Genomic DNA, 21,588 nt, shown 5'->3' with positions numbered 1-21,588 from the left:
TCTTCAGTTATGCCACCCCCTGTCCCCCAGCCCCGGTCCCTTTGCCAACACAGCAACCATGGCCCCTGTGCTTGAGCAAACTGGAACCTCCCTCCCCCCATACCTGCACCTGTTGGTCTGCCCTCAGGATGCCATCCCTTGCTGCGGACGTTCTAGGGGAGCTCAGACAAGACGTCACAGCTTTATGCTAGATTTTTAATCAATGTGAAGACACGTGTATCAGAAACTGGACAAGAAAGTCGTTTTCTTCGAATTGCAAAAAAAGCTCCCTGAAGGAGTCTGAACTGGGACCTGGAACCACGGGTCTCGTCCTCTCCCCATGAAAAGCCAGCTCTCTGACCCTGGCCGTGTGGCCGGAGCCCTGGGGTGGATGGACCACCCATCAGAGCAGCCCCTGGGCCGCCTCCTGTCTGCACATTGTTTCCAGGATAGAGTTGAAACAAAATTACCATTTCGGGGCTGTTTGTCCAGTAGTAGATTTTTTTAAAATGCTTTCTCCCTTCCATCTTTTTACCTGAACAGAGGAGCCCATGGGGCTTTCCCGACCCCCACCCAAGTCCTGCAGCCCCAGCCACACTGCTGTTATGGGGAGGGACCCGAGCAGGTGGTTTTCAAAGGCGTGATGAATAGTCTTGGCTTGAAGGGGTCCTGATAAGCAGACCCCAAGTCCTGAAAGAACCTGGTGCCGGGAAGGCCGTCCTCTCTGGGAGTCTGACCTCCTCCCCCAGACTTGGATTTCAGTGTGCCTCTGACTGAAGTCCAGAAAGCAGTATTTCAAAAGTGGCTGGTGTGGTTCCAAATAGGTCACCCTCAGCAAACACTCCACTCTGGGCTTTCCAGAAACCACACACCAGAGGATAAAAGTTTCCCTGCCCTCATTTTACCTACTCGCCTCAAACCACACGAGCAGATTTGAGAAGCTGGCAGAAATGGATGCTTTCCAGCTTTCAGCACTTGATTCCGTGCGTTCCATGGGATTTCTGGAGGCTGCCTCACTTTGCGGCTTTGAGGAGGTGGGGGGGGTGGGTGTTGGGTTTTGTTTTTTCCCCTGAGCTGAATTGAGAGCTCTCACTTAAAGGAACTAACCGAGTACCCCCTAGACCTCACCGGGGATGGGATCGTGAGTTTTGCACGGAAGGACAGCTTCGTGGAGAAAAGTCTGATCTATCCATCCCAGGCTCCCAAGAATAAGAAGCAGAGCGTCCCCTGTACCCGGACAAGGAGGCACCGCATCCTTCTCCAGCGGGGTCATTGCTGCCAGATTAGATTGCAGAGGAATCACGATCAAGAACAAATTGTTACCTAAGGGCATTGCCCTGCGTGAGCATCTTCGTATTAAAACGGAGCAGCAGAGGGGGAGGGTATAGCTCAAGTGGTAGAGCGCGTGCTTAGCATGCATGAGGTCCTGGGTACAATCCCCAGTATCTCTTCTAAAATAAATACATAAACCTAATTACCTCCCTCCTCTGCACCCCCCAAAAAAATTAAAAAAAAAAAACGTAACAGTGAGGGATGGTCAGACCTTTATCAGCCACATCTTTCTGTCTGTGTCAGCCCGGGAGTGGGAACTTTTGTACAGGTTGTCCAATAATTGTGCTAAAAATATGCACAAGATATCCCCTTGGAGGACAGGGTCCGAGGGCCTGGAGGAAGTTCACTTCCTGAGCCTCCCATAATCTGGCCTGGTCCACATCAGCCATCTGGTGGAGATCTTATCCATATGCCATTACAAGCTTCTGGCCCCGAAAAATAAAACCTCATTTGAATTGATGAGTGCCAGGGGAAAGAAGAAATCTAAGACAGACATGTATTTTCCCATTAGGGTAATTTTTTTTTTTTTCAATCCAGCACATTGCAAACCCCCAGCTCCCTCGTGTGGCTCTCAGCCTCCCTCCGATGTCGATCTTTTTTCCAAATACCAAAAAGAACTGGCAGCAAGGAGTGAAGAACCCGTATGACCCCAGCAAGCCGGGTGGGGGCCTGGGCCAGGAACTGCACAGCAGCCCTCTGTTACCGCTCTCCCGAGAGCCCCGTCACCTGGCTGGTTCTTCGCAAGACATCGGGAAAACATGCTGTAAAAAAAGGAAAAAAAAAAGAGTCTGAAAAGAGTGCAGAATTAGTGGGAGATGATTTCTCATGAAGGTGTGGGACATTAATTTTCCCTCGACAGTCCAACGCTCCAGCCCAAACATTTTGGATGTTTATCACAGACGAGATTTAGGAATTTCTTCTTCCTTTAGCGAGTCTCCTCATTGACTGTTTCCCATCTTCCCAGGCGCCTACCGGCTTTGTTTCTGATTTGCTCCCAAAAGTGCTGAGAAAGCCGTTTGTCACACTCCTTGTGGACCCTTCATGTGTTTTTCTACAGCTGTTCCTACTCACTTATCCCGAGCCGGCTCTGATCGGAACAGTTCATCATGTGGGTCTGATGGCTGAGCCGGTGCTGAGGAAGGGTGTCAGTCCATCTTTCTCCATTTCTTCTGTCACCATCCCTGCCTCCTCCTCCTCCATCTTTCCTAAGCCCTTGGGAAACATGTCCCCATGCCCTGTTCAGTCTCCCTGCCCCTACAGTCTCCTTGTGCCCTTGTCGTGGCTGATTTGGGAGCTCACTTTTGTCAACAGGCAGCCTTGGAAGCCAACCCCAGGTGCCAAGTGAGACAGACATTATCATTCTTATCCTCGGGGAGAACCACGGGGCTCTGTTGTTTTTTTTGGAATCCTAAGAACTCCAGCCCAAGGCAAAATTCTTTCGGGTTTTCTGAAGTCAGTCTTCAGTGTTGAAAGGTGCAGGAGCAAAGAAGGCACTTGATAACCCCGTAGACCCTTTGACTAGGAAGACCTAGAGCCCCATCCTGCATCTCTCCAGGCATGAGGCTCACATCGGACACTTGCACTGTTTTTCACGGAGTGGTGATGGCTGTGTACTGGTTTGCAGCAAAGCTTGCCCCGGTGTCCTCCTGATGAGTGTGAATGCATCAGAGGGCAGAGAGCTAGCCTGGGCACCAGTGGCACCAAAACCGTGTCCACAGTCCGTGGGCCACACTCCCACAGCGAGCCCGCCCCCAGCAGCACCAGGCTGGGCTATGAAAGGGAAGCCACCTTGGGGTCTCAAGGTCTGTGCATTGGTTACTGGCGAGGATCAGGTCTCTTCCTGACCTAGGCTGTAAGCTGTGATGTGGATGTGAGATGAAAGGTCATCTCATGAAAGAGTCGTTCAGTAAATCCATGTTGAGCACCTGCTGCTGGGGCCAAGCTCGGAGCTGCAGACGGAGAAAATTCCGCCCGGCTCCCATTGTGGGGAAGCCTAGCTCTTTAGCTTTGGGCCAGAGTAAGCTCACTGTTGAGTATGATGACTCTGGGGTTGGGGGGGCTGTCGTGAGCGGTAATCACTTTCTCTCTGTCATGCGTGCTGTGTGTGTGTATTTTGAGGACGGGGCTGGGGGGAGGAGAAGCCTGGAAGCAGAGATCTGATAAAATCAACGCACTGAGTGGTTAATCCTTCTGAGAGGCTCGGGAAGCCAGCTGTAATTAGATCTATTTTTTTCTATTAACTTAAATCAAAACAACTAATTAAATCCTTAATTAATGTTTTTAAACTACCTTGGGAGAGAAGTGCCAGAGAAATTCCTCTAAGTGCTGCATATTCCTCGGGGGTCCCAGGGCGCAGCGGGCACGTCGACTCTAGAATGTGCGCGAAGGCTCACGCTGTGAGTACGAGCCATTTCAGACACAACCGGCGAAGCGCGTGAAGTGTCTTCTCCCCCTTGGCTTCCCCCTTGCCCTCTGTCACAGCTTTCATCCCTGATTGACTTCCACCTCTGATCAAGCCCTCAGCTGCTTCCGGTTGGGGGGCAAGGTGATGTAGAAGAGGAGTTTGCTCTGTGTCGGGCCCCCCTGTAAACGACCTCGCTTACCAAACGCAGACTGTAAGCAATAACGAAATCTCCCTCCTGGGGTGCACGTTCATCTTTAAGTTGTAAAAGGTTCATCTTCCACGTTATGAAGGGGCTGATAAAACCACCTTGGGAGGCAGCCAGGCCAACAGTAAGGTCTGCAAAACACCCACTTAAATTTCCATGATCCGAGCCTCTGCCCCTTCGAGAAGTTGTCGGGGGCTGGTGTTTCCCACTCCGAGCTCTTTCTGTCCCGCCTCCTCACGGTAAATCACCCAGGAAGGGCACTAACTGACAGAGCACGTGAATTTAGCGGCCAAAAGGACCACTCAAAACGAGGCTCATGGTTTAGAGACAGTTTAAAGAGACTTTCTCTTAAATTTCTAGGAAGCCCTCGGAAGTTCACTTGGCAGCTCTCGATACCCGGAAGGAGAAGGGAGGATTTTGTTAGGTTGTTATCGGGCGGGTGATGTCTCTTAGATTCAAGCAAAGAGGATATTTCACATCTGGGGAATTTTTTAATGTCCTTTTTTTTAATTACGCAGATGTTCACAGCTGCAGACCCTCCCCTGATGTGGAGTTGTTTCCTCTCCCTTGATAAGTTCCTTGGCTCACCCTGCAGATGAATCCACAATGATCTAAGCTAGTGACTGACAGATGTAAACTCTCCTGGGCCCACTGTTTTTTTTTCTCTTACCCACTTTATATTCTTGTTTGGAAACGTTTATTGGTATTTCTGTGAATGCTTTTGGAGAGTGCGTTTGGTAGAAATGAATTTATTCATGGTAGTGGGTGGAAGGCCACCGTAGAGAGAAGACTCAGTCCAGAAAGAATCACTTAGAAACTTACAAACACATAAAATAAAAAATGACTGGAAAGCCCAAATCCAAGGAAAAATCGTGCAGACTTCCTTTCAGAACGCAGTTAGTTTTCCGGTGCTTTGTGTGTTCTCGGACTGGAAAACATAACTGCGTTTTGGTCTACACGTTCAGAACTGCACCAGGGATATAATCAACTACATTTTAAACAGAGCAAGCGGTTGTGCAGATCATCTAGAATAGTGAACCTCAGCCCCCGCCACATGTTAGTAATTCTGGGCGGCTTTTCAAAGTGCTGGTGCCTGGGCTTCACCCCGAGTTTCTGAATGAGCGGATCTGGGATGGGCCCTGAGCGACCCTGTGGAAGGTCCTGGGGAATCTGGTGAGAATGCCATGCACACAGTAAGTTGACTTTTCTCATATTTACCAGGGCTCTTCACCCCCTTCTGTCCCCTCAGCAAACTCCACTTAACATGGCAGGATGTTTCTCTGACCCAGAAGGTAAAGCAGTTCTTCACAGTCACCCTGAAGATAGGTGTATGGCTCCCAGGGAAACTGCTGCTGATCCCAGGTGGTACCTCCGCAGGCAGCCTCTGGGGGCCTGGTCTCAGCATCCCGGAGGGCGGGAGCCCAGAGCACCGGGAAAGTCACCAAGATTTCTGAGACTGCACGGGACACCATGAGCAGGCTTTGTCACCTGTGCAGCGCCACAGAGCTAGCGAGTTTAGCTCTGGACACTGTGTACCTGTGGGGATCACCCTGAATCCTGAGGCCACGGCCTCAGTAGTCCCAGCCAGGCCCCTGCATCAGCCTGGGCTCAGAGGGGGATTTTCAGGGCAGGAGCCATTGAATCCCAGGTGTGCCGCTCCAGGGCGGGAGCAGGGGGGTGGTCACAGTATGTCGAGACACCACTGCTTTCCCTGAGCCCATGAGCATCAGTAACACCGTCTGACTGTGGAACTCACCCTTAAAATGCTGGCTGAAGTGTGTTTCCAGGCCCTTCTGCAGAACGGGGCTGTCTGCTTGTTTTGCAGCAGATTTTTCCCAGCACCGTCACCCAGGTGGCTGCAGGACTAGGGGAAGTGAGAGGCAGAGGAGTTCTTATTCAAATTCCAGCTCTGCTTGGCCTTGGGCGAGTTGCTTCACAGCCTGAGGCTCAGTTTGCTGTGTGACGGGATGAGGTAGCGCCTTCCTCCCCAGGTAGCCGTGAGAATGACAGAGTGCCTGCACACAGACTGGCTCAGGAGTGCCCGGGGGGCTTGGCGCTAACCTGTGTCTCCTCCTCTCCGCCCAGTGCCCAGCCCCTCCTGTAACGGCTTTGACAGCACCCTTTCCAGGCCTTGCCGAGTGTCGCTGGGAAAAGAGGTCTGCTTCATCGCTACCGTTCGTCTGGCTACACCACAGTTCTTAAAGGCAAGTACCTGGAGAGAATTTATCACGCGGAATGATCACGGCTGAGTCACATTTAGTTATATTCAACTCATCGCCTTTATGGGAAAGTGCAAGATTACAAGGAGGTAGTCACCGACTTTGAAAATGCTAAACGCCTGGTGCCTGGACCATGACAGCCCACAGGCTCTTACCTCTGACTTCAGCTTCCCGCGAGCCGGTTTGTTTGCAGGCAGCATCAATTGCCGTTCAGCCCACAGAGATGCTCTTTGAGAACTCTGTAAACCTCCCTACCCTGCATGCCAACGTGGGTACCACTCGGCAGGCAGAGGTGAGAGGGCTGGTCTGGAGTCTCTCATCTGTGATTGCTTTAACACTGATGGCAGGAGTGTTGACTTAAATTCGTCATTCAGACTCAGATGAAAAGCCATTTTCCACATGTTTACCACACGTCTAGATACTGGGAAGGGAGTGGTGTGACATTTTGGCTCTTAGTTATTTTTCCCCAGCTCGTGAAACAAATTTAGCCTCAGCTAATACCGAAATTAGCCGCAGATGGTGAGTTTCAGTCCAGCACAATTTGGAGACTTGCTCTAAATGATTTTCACTTCTGTCACCGACCATGCATCCTTCAGCAAACCGGGGGTGAGCATCTGGCATCCCAAGCCATCTTTTTTCTCCTTCTGATACAGGAAATGTGCATAGTTGACGAACCTTTAGAGGAATTCACTTCAAGGCACAGCTTGGAATGGAAATTTTTATTTCTGGATCACAGGTTTGTGAAACGAAAAACATTTGCCTTGGGCCCTTCTCGAGTGCTTGTTTGCGTGAGCCAGGTTCTTCTTGAGGGAAGCAAGTCAGAGCCTGGTCCCTTTGAGGAGAAGGGTGCTCTGGCATTGGGAAAAGTGGTACCCAGCCAAGGGGCAGGAGGGTTCCCTTGACTGCATTTGCCCCATCCGTGGATGTGTTCTGGGTGTGGGTCAGAGCATCTCGGGAGAGCCAGGCTCCACAGCCCTGGACCTCCTCGGGACACCCCCACCCTCTCCCCGACTTGGGACCGTCTCCAGCTCCCATCAGGCAGGAGCAGATGTGAGAGGAAACTCTCATCTTATTTCTTTCAACACACTTTTGTCCCTTTAGCCCAGTCTTCTTTGTTTTGTAACATTTTTCACAGTTTAAGAATAGAGCTCTCCCCTCCCCACCCTTTAATGTTTTTATTACACTTTGCAGCCAGGCTGACCCAATCTCTAGCTGTTCCGCATCGCTCGGGAGTGACAACGCTTACAATGATCAGGGCCAGGTTATGGCAAGGGAACCAGTATCTAAATGCCCCCAAATTTGAGCACTTTGGAAAACACAGCCTCTCCCGTTTTGACCATTGCAAAATTGTTTTCCTGCCCTTATTCTTGAGAAATGAGGTCCAGGTGGATCGGGAAACATGCAGGCTGCACCCTCAGCCGCCACGGCGAGCCCTGGGTGCTGCTTCTCTGAATGACCCCTGTTGGTCTTGGCAGAGCCCCTCCAATCATAGGATACCTGCCTTTTGAAGTCCTGGGAACCTCGGGCTATGACTACTACCACGTCGATGACCTGGAGCTCCTGGCCAGGTGCCACCAGCACTGTGAGTACCACGCCCGCCCCAGCGGAAGGGCCCCGGCTCTCTCCATGGGGCCTGACGTCAGGGATCGTAGGTTCCAGAAGTCAGCGTATCACTTGGTTTCTTCTGAGGCAGAGGACTTCGTCTTCTCTGAGATGATCTAGGAGTCGGTGGAGGTCCTTGCCTGGATTCTCCCACCTTTTTTTTTTTTTCATTTTTTAAATTGAAGTATGGTGATTTACAGTGTTTCAGGTGTCAGTTCCCCCATATTTTGCTTTCACCCGGAGCTGACTTTGCTCTGCCTCCTCCCACCCCAGCATCTTCCCAGGCGCCCTCAGATGGGCAAGCTATTTGCTCTCGCTTATGAAACGAAAGTGACACTGCTAGGTTTTTTGTTTTGTTTTTGGTGGGGTTTTTGGGACTTTTTTAAACATTTTTTATTGAGTTACAGTCATTTTACAATGTTGTGTCGAATTCCAGTGTACAGCATAATTTTTCAGTTATACATGAACATACATATATTCATTGTCACTTTTTGTTTTTTGTTTTTGTTTTTGTCTTCTGAGTTATGCAGTACATTTCAGAGACAACACACCGAATTCACCTAACTGTCCTCTAGTCAGCAGACGTGTAGCGGTCACAGGGCACAGATACCGAGCTAGGCTGAGACATAAACATGACCTGCATCTCCTTGCTGCCCTGCAGGAGCAAGGTTTGATGGAAAGACACAAACGGGGACTTTATCAGATGTTGATGCCTTGCAGGGATGTGCATGGGGTATTGAGGGGCTCAGAGAAGGGTCCTTCACCCAACTGGGGTGGGGGCCCAGGGAAGGCTCTCGGCCACAGAAGAGGGGACACCCTGGCAAAGGTGTAGCAGGTGGGACTCATGGTGCCGGGGGGTGGGGGGGGAGAGAACCACAAGCACGTCCGGGTTCTCACTTTGCAAGAGGAGTCAAGAATTATCCACTGAAAGCCGTATATTTGGTGCCACATTCTACCTGAGGAACATCTGTGGTAACATTGATCTGTGGATCCTGACGTGTGGTTTGACCACCAGCACTGTGCTTTGATGGATGCCCTATGGTAGAACCCACTATAACCTTGTCTCCTCCCTGTAGACACAGAACAGCTTGAGTTCCATCAGGGTCCGCTGTTAGGTTTAATGGCTGATCTTTAAAACGTTAACCCCTTGCTCCTCAAAGGCTGCCTTTGAGCAGCAGCACGGGGATCATAAGGAGTCGGCTAGACATGTAGACCCTCAGCCCCCGCCACGCCCCCCCCAGCCTACAGAATCAGAGCATCCATTTTAACAGGGCCCCCTAGTGCTCCGGGGGCCCAGGAGATGTGAGAAGCATGGCTGCTTCAAGCCTCTGGTTGTTTCTGACTCTTCTGACGGAGAAAAGCCACCACGGTTGTAAAGCTACCTTCATGGTCTGCGAGACTCACCCCGGTACCCGGGCAGGACATTCTCCCTCTGCGAGCCGCGCCCTGACTCACGGGCCACGCCCCCTGACTCACAGGCCACGCCCCACTTGGGTATCACACTCTCCAAATCAGTGCCTCCTTTTGTCGCTTGGGTTTCCTAGTTAGGATTCCTCTTGATCGTTTCCATAAAGAGGAGCTAAATACCAGGCATGGAGGCACTGAAACCCAACTGTTCTTCCTTGGACGTGTGGTCCAGCTTTCTGCCCTGCTGCTTAAACCAGCAGCATCCATGTGTGCCGGGCACCCCCAGAGAAGCCCACGACAGACGTAACCATCAGGGGTCCATGCAGCCCTGTGCAGTGGGGTCCAGGATAGAAGGCACCTGTAGCCGACTCTCTATTTAGAACCTCTATTTAGAGGATGGATGGCCAACTGGTGGCCACAGGATCTGTCCAGAGGCTGCTGGCTGGCAGGTCTATTTTGGGTCCAGTTCTCCCCTTGACGCCTGGCCTGTGTCTCCTGTGCTGGGCTCCCACAGCTCCAAAGGCAGCTCCACCTGCAGCAGGAAGACAGCACCAGGAAAGCTGGGGCCTCTTTTTAATTAAACTCCAGTTGGAGACTCTGCCCTGTTTAAGGGTCTCTTAAGCTTCTGATCACTTGGGAAAGCAGGCAGGTCCCTCCTCCATGGTTTCAGAATTCATCACCGTTGACTGTGATCTTGAGAGTCCCTTAAAATCCATCACCACAGGGGACATAACCCATGTGTGGCATTGTCTCTTTGAAAGCTTGTGTTTTTAACAGTGACTTTGGGGGAAAAAATATCATTTTTGTGTTAACCTTTGTTATATGCAGACTCCATCTTCTGTTAACAGTGATGCAGTTTGGCAAAGGGAAGTCATGTTGCTACCGGTTTCTGACCAAAGGCCAGCAGTGGATTTGGCTGCAGACCCATTACTACATCACCTACCACCAGTGGAACTCCAAGCCCGAGTTCATCGTGTGCACACACTCGGTGGTCAGGTGCGGGCTGGGGGCTGGGCGGGCGGGCCAGGCCCCTGGCAGCTGGGTCAGCGCCCAGCAGCCTCAGGGGTCCCGTTTCTGAGGACCGAACCCCGGGCTTGAATTCTGTGCTGTGGAGTAAACAGGATGATCCGCAGAGATCAGCTGCCTCCCGGGTCCACACCCAGCCCTGTTCTCCCAGGGCTGAGACTTCCTCCCAGTGTCCCGTCCTCCCTTCTGAAAGCCTCATTGAGCATTTCCAGGCCGCCCGGATGTTACTTAGTAAGTTATGGCTTCAGTGACCTACTTACATGTTCTCCCCCCATCTCCATCCATTCCCCAGTCTTCCCTTGTTGCTATTTTGAGAAAAAAATTAAAAAGTTGCCTCTAAATAACTCTAAGACATAGTCCCCTTTCTTTCCAAAGCTTTAAAAACCCCCACTGGCAACTGAAACCGGGTTGGTCCAAGAGCCAGGCTGCCTGTGGGAGAGGGTTCCTGGCGGTTCCTGTGGCCCCGGGGCGCCCCCAGCCCAGTGTGGGTGAGCAGGGCTTCCGAGGGAGGCAGCACACTGCACATTTCAGAGACGCTGCCAGTGTAGGGTCACTGTTCCCAAAGTAAAGGAGAAATGTCATTCGTTTGGTTTTTTTTCCCAACTACAAAAATTTTTAAGAACATAAATCAGTTTTTTGGGGGAGATTATTAACTAATTGTTGATTTACAATGTTGTGTTCATTTCTGGTATACGGCATCATGATTCAGTTATACGTAGTATATGTATACTTTTCATGTTCTTTTTCATTATAGATTATTACAGGGTATTGAATATAGTTCCTTGTGCTATATACATCAGGGCCTTGTTGTTTATCTGTTTTATATATAGTAGTGTGTATCTGCTAATCCCCAACTCCTAATTTATCCCTCTGCCTGACCCTTTCCCCTCTGGTAACCGTAAGTTTGTTTTCTATGTCTGTGAGTCTTTCTGTTTGTAAATAAGTTCATTTGTGTCATTTTTTTAGATTCCACATATGAGTGATACCATATGTTATCTTTCTTTCTCTGTCTTATTTCAGTTAGTATGATAATCTCCAGGTCCAGACATGTTGCTGCAAATGGCATGATTTCGTTCTTTTTTATGGCTGAGTAGCATTCATATACATGTGTGTGTGTATATATATACATACACACACACGTATATATACACGCATACACATACCCGCACACACACCCCGCATCTTCTTTATCCAGTCATCTGTCGATGGGTATTTAGGTTGCTTCCACATCTTGGCTGTTGTAATAAAACATTTTTGAACTGGCTTAGAGAAGAACATTTGAGGAAAGCTGGAAAAGAAAGTTAGAATGACTGCATTTTCTATGTGTCCACAACAGATAGATGGAGAGACACAGACACGTCGTGCTGCATTGTATGCGTGTGCATAAGACATACATGACTGACAGGTGGATAATGGGCAGGCAGGTGGGTGGGCGGGGAGACAGATGGACAGGTACGAGCCATTCACACATGCATGTATTTAGTCAACAAGCCAAGCCCTCTTCTCTAGTAAGCGGGGAAAGAGGAGACATTCGAAATGCTAGTCTTTCCTGGTCAGGGACTGACAGCGGAGCTGCATGCCCACTCGCAGGGACCTGAGCCTGGCCAGCCCGCCCCTGGGCACTCCACCCCCACCTCCCAAACCCAGGACAGAGATTCTCAGAGGAAGTGGGGCATGACCTAGTGAGTAAATGAAGTAACAGGCATTCTGGACCCAAGAGCCGCCACCCATGCCCAAGGGCCCTCACGCATCCTGCATCTCCACACGTGAGCAACAGCCGGGGCTGGGTCCCTCGGCTGTGACCACGTGGAATGACTTACACATGCTCTTCAAAAAGTGCGTCCACGGGCTCATCGGCAGTCTGGGTCTGGCTAGTTCTAGGTGTGGTCGAGAGACAACTTCCTGAAGTTTTGTGCCTGTAGTCGTAGTCTGGAATTACTAAGACCGTTTTGTGTCACTTCCCCGTGCGCTCAGTCCACTGAGTCCATTTTAAGAAAAGTTTCGAATTACTTGAAGGCTAAGGCTCATCTGATAGACGAAAATATGTTTTTAAAGACAGTTATGTTTGCGGGGGAGGGTACAGCTCAGTGGTAGAGCGCGTGCTTAGCATGCACGAGGCCCTGGGTTCAATCCCCAGTCCCTCCACTAAAAAATAAATAAATTAACCTAATTACCCGCCCCCTAAATAAGTAAATAAATAAAGACAGTTATGTTTGGAGGCTTCAGGGTGGGGAGTGGGTAGACATAAGTAAAGGAAAAGGGAGTCCAAACATCCTGGCAGGGAAAATATTCTGAATATCCCATTAGGTGTCATTCCAGTGGAATTCAGGCACAGAGAGAAACTCCATCCTTAAACAAGTAACAGGGTTAATTTTCTTGGCGGTGGCTGTTCTGGGAGGGGTCTTACGAAGGGACCCTCAACATATCACACAAGCCCCCTTGGCTGTTGTGGTCCAGGAACGCCACCTCCAGCAGTGCTCTCTTGGTCTCCTGATCAGTTACGCGGAGGTCCGGGTGGAGAGGAGACAGGAGCTGGCCCTGGAGGACCCGCCGCTGGAGGCCGTCCACCCTTCAGCCCTCAAGGTATTCTGATCCCCATCAGAGGATAAGGGCAAAGTTTGGCCAAGAAGACTCTTCCATGAGTGGTGATCATAAAGATAATAATACAAATAACAGCAGATCCTCTTTACTGAGCGCTCTCTCTGTTCCCTGAACCATTCAATGTGATTTTTGGGCACCCGCTTAATTACCCCTCGGGACATCCTTGTGAGACGGGCAGTATCATGGTCCTTCTTCAGATGAGGCACAGGGCACACAGAGGATGTAGGTAACGTATCCAGGGCCACCGAGGCTGGGGACACCCAGAGCTGGGCAAGAAACAGCATCTGGATTCAAAGCCCTGGTTGGCGACTTTCCAGCTTCATGAGCGTGGCTGTACAGGCAGACTTCGGAGATGCTGTGGGTTCGGCTCCAGATCATCACAGCAAAGCAAATACCACAACAAAGTGCCTATCGCAATAAATCGAGTCACACGAATTTTTTGGTTTTCCGGTGCATATAAAAGTTATCTTCATACTATACTGTAGTCTGTTAAGTGTGCAAAAGCATTACGTTTTTTAAAAATGCATGTGCCTTAATTTACAAGTACTTTATCGCCAAAAGATGCTAACCGTCATCTGACAATGCAGGGTTGCTGCGAACCTTGTTTGTAAAAAAGGAAATAAGTTACACTCTCCGAGAAGTGTGGTAAGGTGAAACATGAGGTCTGCCTGTAGGAAGTCCACGTGGCATCTCCCCACAGATCCAAAGCTGGGGGCTATTCCATCGTCTCGTTGAGGTGGGGTTTGTCTGAGTGCCCTGTCTTCCCCTTCGCCTAAGCCCTGTTGCTCTGCCTCTGGACGAGCATCCCACAGGCACACTGCCCCTCGCACACCCTCCATGGCATCAGTGGCAGGGTGTACTTTGCATTTCTGTGTCTGGGGGTCTAAGCTGACAGTTTTTTAAGCTCCAGAAGAAAGAACTGAATGATTACTCCCCTGAGCCATGCTCCTACCTAGACTCAGAAGGATGGTGAGGTCCTGGCATCCACCCAGCTGCTTGGAAAGGCTGGTCTCTGTCCCCTGGTCTCAGGTCTTAAACCCCTGTTTTAAGGAAACAATAAAATGCCAAGTCAATTACGAAAATCTAAAAAAATTAAACTACAAGGTGAGAAAGTGTAATCAATTCCACTCAGAGGCTACAAGCCTCTCAAAGATGCTAGGTTACATATTTGTATAAATGTTCCGCCCGAACGTGTTTGGAATTCTCTCTGAAGTTACAGGATTTCTCTCCATACCCTCCAAAGCTTTCTGCATATTTAGAGGACAATTCAGTGTTGCCACGCTTTTCTTGCTGAAACATGGACTCTGCGTGCATGTGTGTGTGTGTGTGTTTCAGGACAAGGGCTCCAGCCTGGAACCTCAGCAGAACTTCAGTGCCCTTGACATGGGCACCTCGGGCCTTAACACCAGTCACTCACCATCCGCGTCCTCAAGAAGTTCCCACAAATCCTCCCACACGGCCATGTCCGAGCCTGCCTGTGAGTATGACTCCGCGGGAGGGAGAGGATGGGCACCCGGCGGGCGAGGCAGTGGTGGGTGTATGTAAAGTCCCACGGTGGGGGGCCGTGCCTGAGGATGAGCAGGGCAGTCTGGGCTATGAAGCAGAGGTTGCCATCCTATCCCCACATCTGCCTTCTCTCCCACTGCTCCCTGCTGCCCACCTCTCCACCCTCCAGTTCCTCCGCTGCCGCACGAAGTCCACATCAAGCAGACAACACACATGATGCCCCATCAGATCTCTTGGCCGCGTTTTAGTGGCTCTGGTGAGGTGCGCGATCAGGCAGGTGGTTAAACCGAGTGATGGGTCTTGGGGATGCTCTGTGGTCATTCACCTGTTCCCAGATGAGGTTGGAGGCTGGCAGGATGTCTGGGGCTCTCGAATCCACCTCCATCCCTGCTGGGCTTCCTTTATCAGGTTCCAGCCAAGCCCTCGTTTCATGCACACTGTTCTTACTATTCCTCGCTTTGGATAAGAAAGCTAAGGACGTGCGGGTCCGGAAGGTGACGGGTTCCTCTCTTACAGCCAATCCGAGCAAGCTGCGGGCAGAGGCCAGCACCACGGCTTTGCCAAGATCAGCCCAGGAGCTCCCCGTGCCGGGACTCAGCCAGGCAGCCACGATGCCGGTATGTGTGAGGCCCCAGGGACGGCAGGCGGCATCTTCCCAGAGAACCCACTGCACTTGGTGTGGGTGGCAGCTGGGGTGGAAGCTAGGTAGTTTAATTGGCAACCAATCTGAAAATTTGTATTCCAAAATTAAATGGATGTATATCCACAGAATGCAAGATCTGAAGGAGTTTTAAAGATAAAGCTCAAAACTGCAGCCCTTTGGTCACCCCCAACTCCCTCGAGACAGTGGGTGTACATGATTAGAATTCTTGTGTTTTGGGCCCCCTTTCACTCCAGTCGAAGTGTTTGATGTCAACAAAAATGTCCCTCTGCGAATATCAGGCAGTGTCCCTGATACATGCCAGCCCTCTTAGAAACACGCCGGCTGTCCGCAGAATCCCTGATCACAGCACTCTTGTTACCCATCACCATGTAACAAGCCACGCCAAACTCAGTCACGAAAAGCAACAACCGTTTTTCATGTTCACGGACTCCAGGTCAGACATTCAGAAAGGGCACAGTGGGCTGTGGAGGTGGGGTGGCTCCTGCCTGCGAGGTCCACGTCCCAGGTGTGTTGGCATTTCCTCATCCAGCACCTGGGCTGGGCTGGCTGAGAACACCCTCTGTTGACTGGCGTGGCCGCGCCATGCCGTTCGTTTCTCCCACACAACGACTGGGTTCCAAGAGGAAACATCTGGAGAGGAAGCTTTCTAGGAGAGGCGGGCAGAAGCTGCATGGCTTTTGATGACCTTGCCTTGGAAGTCCCACAGGGTCACCTCCGCCACACCTCTCGGTCAAAGCAGTCACAAGCTCACCCGGAGAGAAGGACACAGACCTCGTTCTCTGTGGGAGACGTGTCCAAAAACTTTAGGGGCCACATCCAGGTAGTTGCCAAGTACCTCCTCTCCATCCCTCGCTGGTATCTGGGAGATGGGAGGGAAAGTGTCCCCATCCTTCTTGCTGTCACGTCAGAAGTTACTCACACCCTGCTGAAAAGCTTGGGCAATGCGTCTTATGTTCCGATAGAACCTGACAGAGGCCACTTTCTCTGACTCCAGCCACCTTTAGACGTGCTTGTAAGCTCGGACGGCCATTCTCCCAATGCTGACTGTCCAGTCCGACTCCTTCCTCCTGTTGGTGACACAGGTCTTCTGACCTGGCTGTGGAGGGAAACAAAATTGGGGGAACCAAACCCTGTCCCCGGGATTTCTCCCTCAAAACAAGGTCTCCCGGGGCATCGGCTCCCGACGTCATCCTGGGGACAGCTTCTCACCCAGGCTGCTTTTCGTAGTCCCTCAGGCCTGGGGCAGTTTAGGGAGAACTTCAGAAGAATCTTTTTGCTTTTCTTCTAAAGAGCCTCGTGAAGCCGAGGGTTGCATTTCTTTTCTACACATGGTCCCCCTGCCACCAATCCTCGACCCCCCTGCCCACTTGCGTGATCAGGGAACAAGGTCTGGGACTCAGCCGAGCCTCCAGGACACTCTCTGCCAGATCCCAGGCAGAGTCTGGGGAAACCACAGCGATGGTCACTGGCTGAGTGAGTCAGGGACAGAGACGTGCATGGCACCTCTGTCCATCTGTGTTAGCGCTGAGCAGAAAGACCTCGCAAAGCCACCACTGGTTATCAGTTCCCATTCTCACTGCTCGACAACACCGCTAAGAATTTATCGATTTGGGAGAAGAGCCACCAAATCTGCTAAGAATGGAGCCGAGGACAGGAGGTGGGGGAGGGTGGGGCAGAGCTGTCCCACTCCGCAGAGCGCACTGCACCCTGAGTGCCACCGGGACCCCGCACCCTCCACCGGTTGGCTCTGACTCTGTACCCGGCCAGGGCAGCAGCGCGCCAGCTACCTTTTCCAGGGAACCATACCTTCCAGGAGTGAACAATCCACTCCTGGGCAGAGGGCCTCCTGGGAGCCAGAGAACCAGCCGGCTGAGAGACAGCGCCCTGGACCTCTGTCCCAGCCCAGAAGCTGCATCTGTTCTCAAAGCCCCTGTCTCTTCCCCAGGCTCCCCTGCCGGCGCCTTCGTCCTGTGACCTGGCACAGCAGCTCCTGCCTCAGACCATTTTGCAGAGCCCACCTGCCCCCATGACACAGGTGAGTCTGGGACTCGGGGGAAGGGAAATCTGGGGCAGCGCTTCCCCAAGACGGGATGGTGGCGTCCCCTGGAGGACACTGGTGCCGATATGCAGGTTCCAGACCGAGGCCCCCAGACGGGGACTGCTTCCCCCCACATGCAGGGGCAGGGGATATCAAGCTGTGGATGTCAGCCCTGCACCTGTCCTCTCTGCTGTCCCCACCTGAATACATCCTCCCACTTCCCTTCTCGGTGTCTGTTTCTCAGTCCTTTTGACAGTCTTTGTTCCTCTCTCTGCCATTCTCCTGTGTTCATCTCATTTCTCACGAGTCCTGATATTTTAGAAAAGGTCTGGTTTAGGCCTAATGTCTCGGAAAGACCCTGCAAGGGTCTAAAAGCTGGGAATCCAGTACTATAAATACCACTTTTTTTTGTAAAGATCAGGGCTTTGGTGAGTAATTCTTTCTTCGTTTCAACAACATTCAGCCAGCTACTGTCTGGGTCAGCCAGTGAGTGAGTGTGAGGAGTGCAGAGAGAGTGCCCTCACTTTTGGACTCGGGTTTCAAGGAAGAGATGGGTATATAAGCAGAGAAACCACCCTGACAGGGTGTGTGTTTTTATAGAACCAGTAAGAAAATATTCTGCCTATGGAAATCCAGAATGACTTCCTGGAGGAGGTGACAGCTGAGCTGGGCCTGGAGGAATGGGTAGGAGGTTGCCAGATGGAGAGGTGGGGGGCAGGGAAGAGGGACCTGGGTATGTGCTTCAGCAGGGAGTTTTAAAAATTTCTGACAAGTCGAGGCCTGGCCAGTGGCTGAATGAAATAGCGGCCAGTCTGTGGTCACACAGAGCAGTTGAGCTGACTGGCCAGAGCTCTGATATCAGTTCCTTTATGGGATATTGAACTTTGCCCCCTCTCTGGCCGCTAGGGGCAGTTCACCAACAGGTGCCCTTGGCCACACTCTTGCCAAAGTGTGGACTTCTGTCTTGGTACAAATTCTGTCGCCTCTGATGAAAACTCGGAAAACACATCCCATTAACAACGACCTCGCATTAATAAGAAAGACACAGGCTAGCACGTGCTTCTTGCTAGAGTTAGGATTGAGTAAGGATACAAAAGCTATCAATCCAGAGTCGATTAATTAAAATAATCTATATTTACCCACATTAGGAAAAAAAAAAAAGAAGAAGAATTTTTTTTCTCTCCAAATTTCCAGGGCACATTTGGCATGAAATGAGTAACTTCTTCAATCCAAGGCACATGAATTAAGAATTCCTTCAACTTTCGGGTCTTGCCTAGTAAAGAATTTCTTTGCTTTATACTAAGTCATGCTGTGATTATGGCCCTTTTGGATTTTTCATTTCTTGAACCTCATTTTAATTAGCAGTAACAGTTCTTGGCCCATTAGGCATACTATACTTACTGATAACCATATTCTTTAAGACCTTCTTGTGTAACGCTGGCCTTTCAAATCAGTTTGTTTCATACCTACTCCTGTGAAACAAAGAGAATCTATAGTTTTCTCTCTTTCCCCTCACCGAGGTTATTCCTGTAGCATCCTGCCAAAGAAAGGGGGAAAAAAATAAAATCTGACATCTGGGGTATACCTGGTGGTTCTGCTTCCTGGTGTGTTGAGGTAAAACTCTTCATCAAAAAGGCCTTGATCAAGAATACAGAGACCAAATGTGGGGGACCTGGAATGCTTTGAGAAAACCAGAACAATACTGGAAGTCACTAACACTTACGAAGCGCGACGCTGGCCCCTTGCTGACCGCCCAGCCCCCTCGCTGTTCCCCCTCAGGAGCCAGTGGGCAGCCCAGCGCATCCTGTCCTGGAAGTGGACGTCGTAGCTTGAACATTTCCTGACTTTGTAGAACCCGCCACAGAGACTTCTGGGTTCTGTTATTGTAATTTAATACCTGATAGAGCTATTTTCTCTCAATCAAATTCTCTTTCAAAATCCCAGCTGAGTGCTTTGATTCGGGAGATCCTGACTGAGACCTCTGTGATGCGAACTGGTATAGCGCAGGTATTTCTAATAGGCTCGTGTTCAGCAGCAGAACTTTTAAATGAAGTCTGATGTCAAAGCCGCTCTGATCGGGGTGGAATTTGGAGGGGCGGGGAGGTGCTGCTCACAAACCTCTTGGCCTCACCCACCTCCTGAGACACTTGGTTCGTGTTGCGGCCCCACCACCACCCAGCCATGGACCGGGAGCGAGTCACAGCCTGCCTGAGTCGCACGTCCCGCCTCTGTGGGCCTGGGGTGGTGACGGCCCAGTGTGGCGGGTCCCCACAGGCGGCTGCGTCTGCCCCTGCGGTTCTCACTGGTACTGCTGCTGCTTTTGCTGCTCCAAAAACGCCATCAGCTATTCCATCCTCCAGTTTTCCTGTTTGTTTTCTAAATTCTGCCAGTCTCCCTGCATTTCCACGGATGGGAGGTCACAGGGCAGAAGGAAAGAGACCGTCTCTGGAAGTGTTTGCAAAAGACAAGGGGCAGGAACCAGTCTAGGGAGATTGCTGGGATAGAGAGGGAGGGAGTGCAGGTTAAGTCACTGTTTTAAAAAAAAAAGAGAGAGAGAGAGAGAGAAGGAGGAGGATGAGGGGGAGGAGAAAAGAGCAAAAATCCCAGTCCAGCAAACTCCTTTTCCTCAATAAATGGGAGTCCCCCAAATTGCCCAGAGCGGGAGTGCCAGCCTTACCTCCCCTCTCATGCTCCCCACTCGCCACACGTTTCCTGCCAGAAAAGTCCCTTGTCGAGTGAGACAGGTGACCCAGGGCAGAGATCACCTGGGAGACTGTCCTAAAGCCAGCCTCCACCCTGCATCCAAGGAAGGCGTTACATGGTGGAAGGAAGGAACACGTGTGCTCCGGTGCACAACAGATATCGGTGCCCCTCCTGCAGGTCACCTCCACCAGCGTTACCCTTGGGGCAAGTGTTAGCCGAGTGCTGGTCTTCTTAGTTCTTTTTTGTACAGATTTCCAAGTCCATAGCCGCAAATGCGCCTGGGGGAGAGTGTAGGACGGTTGATAAGGCTTCTGCGGTCCCAGGAGGGTTTAGAATACATTCAATTTAAGCTTGTTTGTGAATTGTTCCAGAAGAGCCCTGCTTGCCAGGAGCAGATTTAGGATAATGATAGCATCCAAAATCCCGTGTGAAGCTGTCACATGCAAATTGTCATGCCCTAGATGAGAGGGAAAAAAAGGGAGGGGGGCTCTCTGATACCCTGCTTTTGATATTCCTCTCCAAAGCCATGTGTCCGTCTACGTCTAACCAAATTTGGAATATCAGTTGGTAAGCACTGCACTGCTTACAAAATCATGCCCCAATTCTGTGGCCTTCCCAGACTACAGTGCAATTAATTAGACCTGCAAATTCCCGTGGGCCTGAGTAAAGCTCACACGGGGACCCCAGGGACACCCAGACCTCATCCAGAGCCCCTGCTCCCTGGCAAGCTCCCAGCAGTGGGTCACTCATTATGGATGCTGAAAAGGGTGGGTAAGGGACCGGAAATGAAAGCGGGCAGGGCGGCTCAGAACAGCAGCAACATCTGTCTGCAAGGCTGAAATAACTCTCTCACCTGCTTATGTTTTTTGACCCCCCCCCCACCTTCAAGTTTTCAGCACAGCTCAGCATGTTCCAGACCATCAAAGACCAGCTGGAGCAGCGGACGCGGATCCTGCAAGCCAACATCCGGTGGCAGCAGGAAGAACTCCACAAGATCCAGGAGCAGCTCTGCCTGGTCCAGGACTCCAACGTCCAGGTGATGCCCCCTCCCGGGCCAGTGGCCCCTGGGCTCTGTCCTCCCCGCCACTCTCTCTTTCTCTGATGTGTCCTCATCCATCCTTTCAGGGCAGGCAGGACTTCCTCCAGAGTCTCTCTGTGCTGCCTTACTGAGCCCTGCGTACTAAACATGTCGAAACCTCCACCAATGAAGTGCGAGGAGTGAATCCCACCTCCCCCATCCGCAGCTCCAGGCCAAATGTGAAATTCGCATGACATCCTCTTCCCTCACCCCTCACTTTGTTGGGCACATGTTTCCTGTATCACCTGCTCCTTCATTCATGTGTCTGGTCGCCCTGCACTGACCCCAGCCTCCCTCCTATGGGGTTATAAACTCCCTGGCACCTGAGCACCTAGCCCAGGATGCTGACAGCGAGAGGGAAGCAGCTCTGCTCTTTCCTCTCCTCCAAAGCATGCGTGGAGGGAGGAGGGAGATGTGGGAAATGATATGTGCACCCTGAACCCCACGGGGGTGGCGGAGGAGCTGGGGCTGGAGGTCAGCACCCTGGCACCTCCAGGCCACCCCCCCACCCTCTGCGACATACCCATTTCAGCACTCTGCGTGCGGACAGCAGCAGGTTTTAACGTGACCCCCACCCCCAGATGTCACTTCTTTGAATCCTTCCAAGAGATTCTTTTTGGAGGACTTTATATATTATATAAAATATTTATATATCTATCTTTCAAGGATAAATTATTTTTACCAAGTTTTGCTTCAATCAGTCCAGGACAATTTTTCTTCCAAAGGGTGTTTTTTTGACCCAGTCTTTGACGGTAAATGTAGCCAACCTTGGCGTGCACCCTGAGAGTGGTTAACATTCCAGTCCCCTACAGGGGAGACGCGCA

The 21,588-nt window shown here is 51.1% G+C and overlaps 1 protein-coding gene across 9 annotated transcripts in view; it reads left to right on the top strand.

The window, feature by feature from the left end:
• The window catches only part of NPAS2 (neuronal PAS domain protein 2), a 133,680-nt gene that overhangs the window by 101,842 nt on the left and 10,250 nt on the right, over positions 1–21,588 (top strand). For all 9 annotated transcript variants that reach the window (XM_072951313.1, XM_072951310.1, XM_072951309.1 and 6 more), the window contains exons 8-16: positions 6,006–6,124; positions 6,793–6,875; positions 7,615–7,721; positions 9,997–10,144; positions 12,673–12,757; positions 14,111–14,252; positions 14,798–14,898; positions 16,891–16,980; positions 20,576–20,722. In XM_072951313.1, coding sequence (XP_072807414.1) covers positions 6,006–6,124; positions 6,793–6,875; positions 7,615–7,721; positions 9,997–10,144; positions 12,673–12,757; positions 14,111–14,252; positions 14,798–14,898; positions 16,891–16,980; positions 20,576–20,722 — 1,022 coding nt within the window. The remainder of the gene's footprint in view (positions 1–6,005; positions 6,125–6,792; positions 6,876–7,614; positions 7,722–9,996; positions 10,145–12,672; positions 12,758–14,110; positions 14,253–14,797; positions 14,899–16,890; positions 16,981–20,575; positions 20,723–21,588) is intronic.

The sequence above is a fragment of the Vicugna pacos genome, chromosome 28 (genome assembly GCF_048564905.1).
Source record: "Vicugna pacos chromosome 28, VicPac4, whole genome shotgun sequence".
Taxonomy (NCBI): domain Eukaryota; kingdom Metazoa; phylum Chordata; class Mammalia; order Artiodactyla; family Camelidae; genus Vicugna; species Vicugna pacos.
This window is presented reverse-complemented; position numbering and strand designations above follow the sequence as displayed.